This window comes from Symsagittifera roscoffensis, chromosome 2 (assembly GCF_963678635.1).
Source record: "Symsagittifera roscoffensis chromosome 2, txSymRosc1.1, whole genome shotgun sequence".
NCBI lineage: Eukaryota > Metazoa > Xenacoelomorpha > Acoela > Convolutidae > Symsagittifera > Symsagittifera roscoffensis.
In genome coordinates this window covers 23,507,622-23,521,663 of record NC_087063.1, presented here as the reverse complement: position 1 = coordinate 23,521,663, position 14,042 = coordinate 23,507,622, and the positions used below count along the sequence as shown (strand labels likewise).

Here is a 14,042-nt window from a genome sequence, read left to right as displayed (position 1 = left end):
TTTTTTTATATGTTTTAAATATACAAGCAATGATCACAATCATCAATCTTTTGAAGCACCGTAAATGCAAGGTACATAGTTAGTAGCTCTGACTGATTTTGAGGATGAGTTGTACATTTGATTCATTTAAATTACGATTGAACGTATTTTAGGGCTAATGCTGGCTAGTTGTTCATCATCATGTTTCAAAATCCGTCTTGGAAGACTTGTAGATTATGCCCCGATGAAAAGTTCTACGGAATAAAAGACTTTACTTTCCATTTACGCGATAGTCATTGCAAAAAGGAGGGTGGATCTTTTACGTGCCACTATGGTACAAATAATTTATGTCAGTATTTACCTTTGGAGGGTGTGTCAGATAGAGATTATGAGCAGCATGTGTTGAAAATACATGTAAAAATTCCAGCAGAAATGACCGAACTTGATTTAGCGCCAGTTTTGCCAACAAGCGAAACGCCATCGCCGCCCTCAGTGGTCGCTGATCAACAGAAGTGGACCTATTACAAGGCCTCTGTTAACATGCCAGCACTCTTGAATGATCCCGCGAAAGGAAAACAGACTGACATTTTCACACAGACGTGGGGCAGTGAATTCCAGCGATTTGATGTTTCGCCGACTAAACGATTGCCTGAAATATCTTCCAAAGTCTTTCGTAGTTATATAAAAAAGACTCAATCGCGGTTCAAGACGCATTGCAACGATGCAAATGACTGTCCTGTGACGCCTCCCGCTCCTTCGATTGAACACCAAAGGGAGTTTCAGTTGAACGAAGAGCTCAAAGCAATTCCTCAGTTTTACTCGCTCTCATCGTTTGATCTGAGCGACAGGGATTTATTCTTCCGAGTTTTTCCACCTGACATAGTTCCGATGAAATTTGGACCGAGCGAAGAATCCAGCTCGTCACCTGGTAGTTCAGTCTACAACCTCATGAGTGGGTTGAGAAATCACCATGAGAAGCTGGCCCACTACCTGGATGTAATTGAGATGCACATATCTTCGCATATTTCCAAACAGAGCTCCACGTTTTTTAATGCAATGACATCGCATGGCGACATCCAGAAAGACATTCAAAGGACTCAACTGGCGGTAGAAGCCACAAGAGAGAAGCTTTCAGGAACTCACGAGGTCACAATAACAAACAACTTGAGGCTGCTTCCTTTGATCCAAAAGCGTCATCGGCAGTATCAGATTTTCTCAATTCTAAGGATGATAGCAACCGTCCAGCAAACCCAGCCGACGATTCAGTTATTGCTGGCAAATTCTGATTACACAGGTGCTCTGGAGTTAATACAATTCACTCAGGACATTTTGGCCAAAGATTTAGTTGGAATTAAAGCATTCCGTCATTTGAAACCTCAGCTGGATGAGCTGAAAAACGTTATAGACGCGATGGTCGGAAACGAAATCCGAACATACTTCAGCGAGGATCTTGCCAGACCATTAATAGACAGCGAGAACTTCGTGAGCAATGCTCATACGCTCTCGCAACTAGTACAAGCTTTGCTTCATTTAAAGAAGTATAGTTTTCTAGAACTCTACAAAGAGGAGTGTATTCTTGCAGTCGCACCTTTGTTCAAAAGCATAGTGATAAACACTCTCAGTCAGAGTGACGCGTCTGAAATTGATACTAGAGAATCACTTTGTGCTCAAATGCGTAAACTTGACTTCAACCAATGGCTTGGATTGTACAAAGAAGTGTTGTCTAAAATGATGCTGTTACTGAAGCGAGTTCATGCCACTTTATCTCTTGTTTTGGATGAGGATAAAAAACGAATCCTGGAAGCAGAACAACCCCAGCTTTTATTAGGAGACTCCCAAGATCTACAAAGAAACGTGAAGCAAACGCTGAATAATTTGTGTGACCAGATTCATGAAAAGTGCAAAACGTTGCTACTGTCAAGAAGCAAAAACGGATTCTTCGAACGTTTGTCGATGTCTGAGTTTGTGCGGTTCACACGAACGTGCGAAGAGTTTGCAACTAGTACCGAAGCTTTAATGGACCGCAGAGGGTCGTCTGTGATAAGACTTACTCTTGCCTCATGTTCGGTTTCGTTTATATCGAAGTTTCACGACGACCAAAAAAGTAAATTGGTTATCTTGTTAGAAAGTGAGCGCTGGGTACAAGCAGAAATACCGCTCGAGTTTCAAAATCTAGCAACCGATATAGAAGAAAGCGGATTTTTTGAAACATCTTTTGCAGAAGCACCGCGATCTTCAGATAGAATCTTAGATCGTTTAGCATTCAAAGGGACAAACTATACACTAGTTGGAACTAATTTGATTCTGCTCAAAATGATTTCGGCTTATTGTCAACTTGTGGAACAAGTTCCCAGTTTAGCTAGCGATATACTGACTAAGGTGATCGAACTCATTAAATTATATAACAATAAATCATACCAACTTGTGTTAGGTGCACAGGCAGTTGAAATTCTGCAGCTGAAGTCAATCAATTCCAAAAACCTAGCGCTCTGCTTTTCGTCTCTCAGGTTCATCTCTGCTTTTTTGCCCGATTTGAAATCATTTTTTGAACGTCACCTGGCCTCGAATCAACAAAGCAGTCACTTAAACGAATTGCAAGTAGTAGGAAAAGACTACGACCAACATTGCAATCAGTTAATATCCCAGTTGTACAGTATACTGGAGAAGACGGTTGAAAAGCACTTGGTTAAGTGCTTGATGGACCTGAAACCACCGGCTCCAAGTGCTACAATGCGGAACCTCACGAACTTAATGGGAAAATTTCATCAGGCAGTATGGGGTATTCTACCTGAAAAGATGTGTCTGAAACTATTCCAAAAGTGCAATGAATTCATATCGGCAAAAATAACGACACTAATTGAAAATGGGACAATTAATCTAAAAGACGACGACAATAGTGATAGTCCGAACCAGATTTTACTGCTCTCAGAAATGAATTTTTATCAAGATTGTATAAATAGTTTGACCGGATTAGAGGGAATCACTTTAAATAATTCTTTAATTACCTCCTAATTTATTGATCAGAATTCAAAATATATTTGTAGCCATTGCTTTTTCTGCTTATAGGAAATACACGAACGATTTTGATCGATCGGAACAGAAAAATGAATCTGTTAAACTGTTGGTTGAACGCTTTTTGAAAGAATTGAGTTTCAGGGCAGTTGTTAAGAAGTAAATTTTATAATATTTACTAGATGCGGATCTAGTTTCGCACGAGGTTGATAGGGCAATTATATTCAATGATGAAAGTATCTTCCCGCGGCTGACTTCTCCATTTGGGTCTTCTTTTTGATTAGGCGCAAATTTACTTTTTAGCGGTTTGACTTGCTTCATTTTTAAGTTCAGTTTTTCATTTGTTTAAAAGAAGTTAAACTCCACAATCGAACATGAAGCGTTAAAGTCACAAAAAAACGTGTTCGACTTCTAGTTTCGATAGTGGAATTTAATTTTCAGATTTTCCAGTGAAATATTGATCCAGTTTTCTCAAATTATGATAGCTTAGGCCATCTATTTTGTCTTTGAAGTTCGGAATTTTATATGATTGCGATAAGCAAGCGTTATCAAGCTGGATTATAGACTTTTTTTTAGTTAACAGCTAGTTTAACAGAATCATTTGTATCTTTTCGGCCAATTGTCGGCTTAGTTGTTACATCTCAGAATTGTTTCTTTTGCTGTGCGCATTTTTCTGTAATGTTGTTTTTAGTGTTTGGTTTACTCCTACATTTTATTGTCTTACTTACATTGGCTTCGTAATTATCTTCTTTGTTTTTTGTTTCGCTAAAAAAATTCCTCGGCCCAAGTTTTTTCCGCCTTTTTTTATCGGCTTGATGACCTTATTTTGTGTCCTTTCAGGGTAAACACAGTTTTAACACTCTCCTCTACTCTTTTCAAGTTGGTTATGTTGACCAATCGGTTTGTTCATTTTTTTTGTTATGGTAAGGAGCGGGTCCATGTCGCGCCGTTTTTTCTAATCCGATAAACGTAGTTCAGACTCTTATAAAAGTCGCGATCATTTGTTTTTTGGTTGTTTTTTTTTTCAGGAAAACGTCTTCGAATTTGTTCAGGCTCAAATTTACTTTTCCGCGGTTAGACTTTTGATTTTTTTGAAGTTCAGTTCATTTCCTTTAGTAAAAAGAAGGCAAACTCCACTATCGTATTTAAAAATTACGAAAAACGTGATCGGCTTCTAATTTTTAAAATGGAATTTAAATATCAGATTTCCCTGCGGAAAAAAAACTTTATCCAGTTTTCATAAATAATCATAATTTGTTTTTGAATTTCAAAGAGTTTTAAAAAGAAAAACATTGCGTGAGTGTGAAGATTTGTCAACATAATGAAAACAAATTTTCTGATTTTCAATTTTTTTTTTCTGAAAATCCATCAAAAAAACTATCCTAAAGTGTAGTCGGAATTTTTAAGAGTCGACGAACTTAGTTAAGACTCTTATGTAGGTCTTGGTGATTGTTTTAGTTTTTTTTTCAGTAAAAAGTCTTAGAGTTCTCTAATAAATACAGATGTGCATTTATACATATTAACGCATTTATGAATGCCCTTAGGTATATGTGAACTTTTTGAGTTCAATTTAAATTGATCTGCTGAAAGTGAGGTAAATTGCACTCTACAAATACGAAAGTGTAAAGGTTACGAAAAACGTAATCGTCTTCTTGCTTCGAAAGCGGAATTTAATTTTCAGATTCTCAGTGGAATTTTAACATGTCAACCCAGGTTTCTCAAAATAAGTTAATGTTATCAAAAAAGTGTCAAAAAAAATTTTGTCTTGAAATTCAAAGAGGGTTGATGCGATGTATTTTTTAACTTACAAATTCAAAAGATGAAGATTTTTCAAAAAAGTCAGTTTTTTTTCGGTTTACTTGCGTTCATTGACTTTTTTCCGACTGTCTGTTAGCTATGTTCAGGGCTTTCTCCAGTACGAGCGCTTCATGTGAAATTCAGTTTAGTCTTTAACAGAAACTGATTACTAGCTTTAAATTATTTTCCCCGTAAAACAACTTTTCTTACAAATCTTGCTTGCTTTTCTTTTTTGCTCTATTTTTGAATCTTAACTACTTGCTTAATCTTTCAGTATGTATGGAATTGAAATTTTTTTCTGGTAAAAATTGAATTGTCGGACTTTCATTTGTTGCTCAAGTTTTGTCGGCTTAGTTGCCGAATCACGGATTTTTTTGCGCTTCATGCAGTTTTTAGAGTAAAGAACGGTGGATTTTTTAGGAAGTCTTAAAAAGTGATCAAGTTTAATTTTGATTTTTCGCGGTCTGACTTGTGATTTTTTTCTGTTCAGTGCAGTTCCATTGTTAAAAGGAAGGCAAACTCCACTATCGAACAGCAAAAGTGTAAAGATCAGCGAGTTTAGAAAGTGGAATGTAATTATCAGATTTCTCAGCGAACAATAATCTTTACCTATTGATCCAGTGTTCTCAAATTAGGTTAAGTTCATGAAAAAATTGTCAATTATAAATTGTACTATAAATTCATAATGTTTTAAGGCCATCTATTTTTCAAAAAAAAGTCATTTTTTTGTTCAACTGTCACTTGGCTATGTTCATTTAGTTGCAAGTGTTGTTCATTGTGTTTTTAGGTGACTTGAAGCTTTTTTTTACAAATCATTTATCTCGGCTCAACTGGTGTCTGCTCAAAAATTTTCGGCTTTGTATCCACTTTGTCAGTTTTGCTCCGTTGCTAATTTAAAATTCAAATGTTTTGCTTGGCATGTTTGCCTAGATTGAAATTTTATCGAGACATACGAAAATTTTTCGATTTTGTAATTTTATTATTTCAATGTTTGTGTTGTATCGCAAGTGATGCGAAGCTCCACTTCGCCTCTGTGTAAAAAAAAAGCAAATCAGTATTTTTGTCTGTTTACTGCTTCCATCGACTCTTTTTCAACTGCCTGTTGGCTATGTTTATTCCACAAGCGAAGCGTAAGCGTAGATTTGTCCTTGTACGAATCCCTTTATCTTGGATTATTTTTGCGTATCGTAAATCAAATAAATATCAATTTATTTGCAATATGGAAAAAGAATCCGGGTTTTTTGCGAAAATGTAAAAACAATTGTGTCTGGTTTTGGCATTTATTGATGGTTAAATTTCGAAAGTTCGAACAATCAATTCTTCGGCGAACTGAAACATGTTCATGATTTTTCAATAAAATAGTAAGTGCACCTATGACAAAACTAGTTACAGATTCAACGAAAATTGAGTGACGAATTTTGTCATAGTTGCACATACTAATCTATACTATATTTAAATGCGTGTGGCAGCTGTCTCCCATGTTTGAGCCTAATAATTTTAAACGAAATATTTTTTTCACGCTTGAGCTATATAATATATTGCAATGCTTATGAAAGTTTTTTTCGATGAACTTTCCGCTAGGTCATTAATTTTTCAGCAATTTTTTTGAGGTCAAATTAAGTCTGTCTGTCTGTCTGTATACCTGCTTTTTCATCTATCTGTTATCTATTATCTATCTATCTATTATTATATATTTAAATGCGGGCTGCAGTATCTCGCCATGTTTAAACTTTTTCAACGTATTATTTTTGCATGCTCAACAAAAGAATTTTTGCACGTCTAAGCTATATCGTATATTGCAATGGTTAAGATTTTTTTTTCGTTTTTCCGGTTTAAATTCAGTGTTTATTTCATCAAGTTTGAAATAAGCAACCCGATAGCGGGATTTTGTCAGGGTTTTCCCAGGTTTGGCGATTCTGGCCTCCATATATGAATAACCAAATCCTTTTCGCAGTTTTCGAGATTTTTCAAAAAATTATAGAAAGTTTTATTTAAAAAAAATCCTAATTTTTCAAACTCTCGCCCTGTAGTTGGATATTGTGAGTATACTTTCAGGGGTTGCGAGTCTTGCCTCCAAATCTCACTTCTCAAATCCTTGTAGTTTTCGAGATATGACGTTTTTAATGATTTTTCAAAAAAACTAAGACTTTAAAAAAATTCCAATTTTTCGAAGATCTCAATCCTGTGGTTGGTCATTGTGAGGGTACTCTTAGGAATTGAGAATCTTGCCTTTGAATATGGCTGCTGAAATCCCTATAGTTTTCGAGATGTGACGTATTATTTAGGATTTTCTCAAAATTTTTCTGAGAAATAAGATTAAAAAAATTTCAACAAAATATGAAATTACCATCTCTGTAGTGAGGCTCTGCCAGTGTACTCTCAGGATTTGCAGTTTTTGCTTCCAAATATGACTGCTCAAAACCTTGTAGTTTTCCTGATGTGACGTTTTGTGTGATTTTTTTTTCAAAAGTCGAAATTCTTAACCTGTAGTTGGGGGCTGTCATAGTAATCTCAAGGGTTGCGAATTCGGCCTCTAATTAAGAATGCCCAAATCTGTTTATTTTAAGAGATACGACAATTTTTGTGATTTTTTCGGAAGTTTTCAGAAAACTCAAGTTACAAATTAATCCACAAAAGTGAAATTCCCAACCTTGTTGTTATGTGCTGTCAGAGTACTGTCAAAGATTGCGAATATTGGCGTCAAATAAGACTGCTCAAATCTTGGTAGTTTTGGAGATGTGACATTTTTTGTGGTTTTCAAAAAATACCTTTTTTTAAAGAAAACTTAAGGTTGAAGTTTTTCAAAATTTGAATTTTCCAACGTTTTAGTTGGGTGATGATGTAAGAGTACTATCAGAGTTTCAAATCTTCCGTCTAAAGGCGACTGCTCAATTACTTCTAGTTTAGATGATGTCAGATGATGTGACGTTTCTCAATTTATTTAAAAATTTTTTTAAAGAACTTATATAAAACTTCGCAAAATTTTATGGTTCTTCAAAATTTGTATACAAAACTTGCCAAATTTGTAATTACGAACCCTGTAATTGGGCGCTGTCAGAGTACAATCAAAGAATGTAGATCTTATTTACAATATATGCGGTTTATTATGAGTTGTTAAAAATTGAGTACCGGAGGTGCGTTACACGCTAGTTTATTGAACAATCATGACATAAATGTTTGTCAAAGAAAAAATTTATTGTTAAATTTTCTTTTTTACGCTCGCGATGAGTTGATCTCTCGTATATAACTTTAACTTTGTTCACAGGACTGAGAAAACCTATTCAGGTGGTGTTCATAGCTACTCAGGTGGTACCTTTGTTCATGAAGATTTCGCGTTTCTTATTCTCCTGCAAACTTAGTTTGGAGTTATCGAATATGACTCAGGACAAAAGTCCTGTTTTTGAATCTGACAACAAGCTGTAGTTTTTTCATACAGGAATTATTTGGCCTGTTTAAAGTTTTAAATCAGGAAATATTTGAAATATTTAAATTAACAATTTAATGTTTCCGCTCAGAGAAGTCTGAAAACGGACCAGAAGGTCTCGTGACTATCTCCCAGGCTAATGTTTAATGGTTGTAAATGCGGTTTTTTAACGAGCACTACTAGTATAGTAGTAGATGTTGGAGGTTAAGTGGGGGGGGGGGAGGTGGAGGTCCCCCATGTTTCAGGATAGGGAATAGAGCATTCGCTCTTTCAGCTATGTATTAACATTGGGTATAGAGTCTTCAATGGAAGAGCGAATGCTCTATTCCCTATTTTAAAACATGGGGGACCTCCACCTCCCCCCTCCCCCACTTAACCGCCAACATCTACTACTTAGTATACTAGCCTGCAAACAATTCATTATTTTTATTACGTTCCGAAAAAATTGTCTGTTTATTATTTGTTTGCTATTGTTTTGTCGGCTTAGTTGCCACCTCATAGAAGTGTTTTTTTTTTGCTGCACGCGGATTACGTTGCAGTTGCTTTTAGTATTAAATTTTTTCACTGCTGTTTGTATTTTTACTAACCTTGACTTCTTATATTTTTTTGTTATTTTTTTGCTTAAACACTTTATTTTGCGTAAATGATTCCGGTTCAAATTTATTTTGCTTAAATGAAATTGGCTTATTGATTTCTTTTTAAGTAGTTTCAAGGAAACCATATTTTTAATGCTCTCATCTGCATCGCACAAAATGCTAAAAAAAATAGATACAAATTAAAGTTTTTCATGATAATTATTTTTTTCCGGCTTTTTTCTATCTATTTTTCCTGCTTGATAGGTCTCAGCATATAATAAATTGGCTTAATGGCCTCATATTGCGTCTTTCAACGAGAAGAAAAGTTTGTATGTGTGAGTGTGTGTGTTGAGGGTGAGGGGGATTTAATAATTTTTTATTAGTCTTAATTTTTTTTCGACTTTTTTTCTTTTGTCTAAATGAGTCTCGGCATATAATAAATCGGCCTTTTGAGCTCATATTGACTAGCAAATGAGTTTTGCGTATATGCTTTGAGGTGACTTGTTAACTTCTGAAAAGTCTATAGTCTTGTTATTTTTTTTTCGGCTTAAAGTTCTTCTGACAAGGTTTTTTGTCTTTGTTACCGCTCGCTAAATTTTTTTCCGATGCTAATTTCCTCTGATATCGTCGTGGCATGCTTTTGTTTCAAAACTAGCCTTATTAATTTTGATAGATCGAGTTTTTTCGACATAGCGATTTTCTTACTTTGTATCGCAAGTGGTGCGAAATTGAGCTTCGCCGCTGTGATAAATCTGCTTATTTTTTTACTGATGGTTAAGTTTTCGAATCGTGTATATCAACTTGCTCTCAGTATATATATTGCTTTGTGGATACTGTTTGGGCAGTATGTATTTTTTTCCAAAAAGATTTTGTCGAACAATTTTGTTGATATTCGACTGATTGGCTACCGGCTTTCATTGTTGTGGGCTTTATTACTTGATTTTTTTTCCTACAAATTTCCGATAATATTTATGAGATCGATAAGACTTAGGACCCAGATTTTTGTGTGCTCTAAATCAACCCCACTTGGAAATCTTGAAAAAACATAAATAAATTTATAATCATACAAGAATTTGATTTTTTCTTTTTGGTTTTTTTTGTTGCTTTTTCAACGGTCCTCTTTGATCGTTTTTGAAAGTCTTGCTGTTTCAATCAAATACATATTTTATCGAAAAAGGTGAGATGCTCAGCTTCGCCTCTGTGTTCAGGTTCGTAAGTAATAATCAATGAACGTTGAGTGTCAAGATCGTTGAGTGTCAAGATCTTTGAGTGTTGATGAGCGTGGAGATGACACTTGAATACGTCGCGTTGATGTTTTTCCGTCTTATTAAAATTCTAAAAGTGATTCTAGCTGCAATTTGATTTTCAGCGGTTTGACCTTTATATGTCATTGTTCGTAATGAAAACTCATATATTGTTCGTGTTGGTTTGTTCGTCCTTTTTCCAGGAAAAAGTCAAAAATTCAATTTAGGTATTCGAATTTTCGGCTTAATTTTTTTGATTTCTTGACTTGGAAATCTTAAAAATTTTATAATCACTTAGAAATTTAGAAATTTTATAATAAGTTTTGATTTCTGTTAACGTTCCATTCAAATTCGCTTGTTAAAGGAAGGCAAATTACGCTTTCCAATTACTAAAGCATAAATGGCACGATATCCCAGTTTTGGTATCCCTGTGGAATAAGATAAAATGCTTATTAATCCAATTTTTCAAAATGGGTCAATAAATATTCTTGAACCTCAAATTGCATTTAAGTCATTCAATTGATTCGATTTAAGATATGAGGCGATTTAATAGCATATTTTTTTCGCTTCTCATTGAGTATCCGCTAAATAAAACGTAAAAGTTGTTGCCTGGTTATGGTTATTACTTTTTTAGTATTGGTTGAACGCTGTTGGTGGGAAACGGGATGGAATTGCGTAGTGTTTTGTTTTCAACGGAGTTTTTCACCCGATTTTACGCACTTCAAGAAAAATTTGCTGTTAATCAAGTATGGCTTTTCCACTTTCCCCCCACCTTTAAGATTTTATAGTTGTTTAACGTGTGATTATGGCTAAACGCGTGATGTTACGTTGCAAGGTGAAGAAAAAATATGTTCACTGGCCAAATTTTATTGCATACTGACAATGTTAAAATGGTTTTCAATACTGAATTTGAAAGGTGGGGAGTGGAAAAGAGTCTCAAGTATTAATCATTTTGAAGTCCTATTAGTCGCATTTCGGATTGCAAAAATATCAAAAAGTTTTCGCAGTGTGGAAAAAAACGTCTGAATTTTCCATTTTCACACTAAATCACACGGAGTTGAATGAACTTACTATCTAATTCTACTGCAATTTCAACTTTATTAACGAAAACATGACTGCAGTCCTAGTCATTCAAAAGGTCTCAGTGACTGAGTGGACTGTCCGATTGTTTGCCGATGACGCAGAAGATGGTGGTTTATATCTACCGCCGGTCGCAAGGTTTTTGTGCAGGCCTGCTTTCATTTTTTTGTTGAGTTTTTGAGCTCCTTTTTGTCATTTTGGCAGCTTGAATTTGCGAAATGTAGATAGGCTTGTTAATATCTTAAACTATTAGTAAAAGTCAAAATTGAGAGTTTGAGAGGCATAAGGATCTGCAACTGGACGACAAATGATTTTTTTATGTTTATTTTTGACTAGGTTAAACTTAACTCTGCAATTGCTACTTGTGTCCAATTCGACTAGTTGGAATTGTGAAACAGAGGAGCAATTTGGCCCAAACATCTGGATGGCTCAATATTTTTGTCGGTGAAAATGGAAATCCTGCAAATGGCAACTAACAAAAAGAACATCAATTTTTTCATGTTTATTGGGCCATTACTGCAATTTCTCCAACAGAATGCTAAGATCAAGAGCAGAGAAAGGTAGTTTGAAAATAAGTATTTACTGGCAGAACAGGTTGACGTGATGTTCTGACGTTTCAGATGAGTAGTTGCAGATGCATGTGCCGACGATATTACAGCGTCTGCACCCTGACACCTCACTTCCAGCAGAACCTCAGAATCATCAGGACCCAACATCTTTCAAATGCTCAAAAAGCATCCCACTTCCTGTTTTCAAAGCGCGCTTGCAGTAGTACCAGAATAGATAATAAGCAGAAAAGTTACTACGAAGTGCTTGGAGTCTCGCAAACTGCGACACAGTCGCAAATCAAGGAGGCCTTTTATGATATCTCGAAGGCACATCATCCAGATAAACGAACCTCGGGCTCTTCGGTTGAGAAGTTCAAAAGAGCGAATGAGGCATACTCTGTACTGAGTGATGAAGATCAACGGACTAGTTACGACCAGGAGTTGAGGCTTAGTGAGAGTCCGCTCGGACAGCAGCAGTTTAGAATGAGACAGAAACAGGAGTACGCGGCGTAAGTGCTTATAACGAACTCGAACAAGACATGTTCATCTGTGTAACGCCCACCTTCCACATTCAGAAAAGGCATGATATTTCACGTAGATTTGGGGGTAGAGATTTTTTAGCAAGTAAAACAAAGACACGAGTTTGTCATGAAAATTAATATTAGTATTTAGTGGAGAACATTTTTTAGCTGGGGAGAGATTAAACGGCTCGGCTCATTTTCCTTCCCCCCCCCCCCCCCCCCACCTGCAAATTTTTAAATGCAAATTTGTTGACCACATTGTCCAATTGTTATGAAAATTTATATACAGACTAATAAGGCCACGACAAACATATTTGGTCTTCATACTCAACCTCGTAAAGCCACTTGTTACTCTAGTACATTGAAGCTCGTGTGAGGTGGGGGGGGGGGAGGAAAAAGAGCCGATTAAACTTCTCGGAGCACTTGTATTGCAATCGAGTACTATAGAAACATGACAGATTTGGCACGTGAGAATGTTCCGTGTCTCAATATGCTTCATATTGAGTCCAATCGATGGTCTGGTCTGCTAAATTATACAGCTAGCCTAGAAATAACATCTGAGATTTGACCGCCTTTAGGTAGATAATTTGAATCCGGGTAGGTCCATTTCGCATTTTTGCAAAAGGCTTAAGCTGATTTTATATAGGCTTAGTCGCCTAATTATTGCATCCGTCAAATTGCGAAATTAGGTATTCGTTTGAGTGTGTTTCTTGAGTTTTGTGTTTCTGAAATAGCCGTTAATAATCGATTCGCGCTTTAAAAAAGTGTGAATTGTCTTGTCTATAGATCAGCGTTCATTGTTTTAGGCGGCGCGATTCAGAATATAGCAACGAAAAATTTCGTAGCAACGAAGGAAGAATACTAGTTGCGAAAAAGAACCCAATAGATCCGAGTGAACTGCACAAGTTCGGCTACAATTACGAGCTATGGTCAATAGGCCACTACGGCAAAAATACCGGCAGCTGGATGCCTGAAAACAAAAACAGCACAGAAGCCGAAAACAGACGGAAAGCAGTCAGTAAAGGCCTGGAAGCAGCCAGAGAGAGTAGAGCAAGACTTAGAGCAGGATCCACCAGTCAAACTGGATCTACGACTGGGCCTCCGTTTGGTGTGGAAGCTATTTTTTCAGTCGGATTAATTGTTTTAATTGTTTTGTTTACAATAGGCTCGAAGAGTTAACGAGTTAAATTAGAAATGATCAAATTTATATTTTTGTAACTAGTTGTTTTCTAGGCTTGTTCAATTTGACTGAAATCTCGAAAAAAGGAATATCGTTTGATTACGAGTCAGTCTAGATTTTGATTAAGGTTTCAAAACAATCTCAAATGTCGAAAACTTTTAACACAATAGATAGTAGGTAAAAATGTTGTTCAAAAGTGTAAAATTACGTTTTTAAGTGTCAATGAACGCAGTGTAGACACTTATATAAGTCGTGTTGATTTTGTTTGTTGTTTTTTTAGAAAGGAGTCTGAAAATTAATTCACGGTCAAATTTGATTTTTTCTCGGGTTGACTTTTGATTTCTTTTTAAGAGTCGATGAACGTAGTTCAGACTCTCAGATAGGTCGCGATGATTTATTCAGTTTTTTTCGGTAAAAGTTTCAAAATTTGTTCAGGATCAAACTCATTTTTTTTTGCGGTTTGACTTTTGATTGCTTTTTCAGTTTATTTTCTTTGTTTACACTTGCGAAGCAAAGTGTATTAGTACGAGCTTTCTTTTTTCTAATCTAAGTTGCATATTGAAGTGCTACTTTTGGTGGCACTTTTGAATCGGTAGGCTGCGGTAGCAGTATAATATCATATGTGCTTTGATAATTGATTAGTAAAAAGTTAACACAGCTGATGCATTTTTAATTCATCAAA

At 35.7% G+C, this 14,042-nt stretch overlaps 4 protein-coding genes across 5 annotated transcripts in view; 3 read left to right on the top strand and 1 right to left on the bottom strand.

The window, feature by feature from the left end:
• Nucleotides 1-14,042, bottom strand: part of LOC134839392 (V-type proton ATPase 21 kDa proteolipid subunit c''-like) — a 327,751-nt gene that overhangs the window by 74,175 nt on the left and 239,534 nt on the right. The window lies entirely within an intron of this gene.
• The window catches only part of LOC134839384 (apoptosis-resistant E3 ubiquitin protein ligase 1-like), a 381,686-nt gene that overhangs the window by 307,746 nt on the left and 59,898 nt on the right, over nucleotides 1-14,042 (top strand). The gene's annotated exons all lie outside the window — the stretch shown is intronic.
• Nucleotides 156-3,016, top strand: LOC134840308 (vacuolar protein sorting-associated protein 54-like). Its single transcript, XM_063856063.1, has one exon. It carries the CDS (start codon nucleotides 181-183, stop codon nucleotides 2,989-2,991), a length of 2,811 nt encoding a protein of 936 aa, XP_063712133.1. The 5' UTR covers nucleotides 156-180; the 3' UTR covers nucleotides 2,992-3,016.
• On the top strand, nucleotides 11,736-13,401 carry LOC134840090 (uncharacterized). Its single transcript, XM_063855782.1, has 2 exons — nucleotides 11,736-12,168; nucleotides 12,987-13,401. The coding sequence occupies exons 1-2, from the start codon at nucleotides 11,750-11,752 to the stop codon at nucleotides 13,357-13,359; spliced, it is 792 nt and encodes a 263-aa protein (XP_063711852.1). The 5' UTR covers nucleotides 11,736-11,749; the 3' UTR covers nucleotides 13,360-13,401.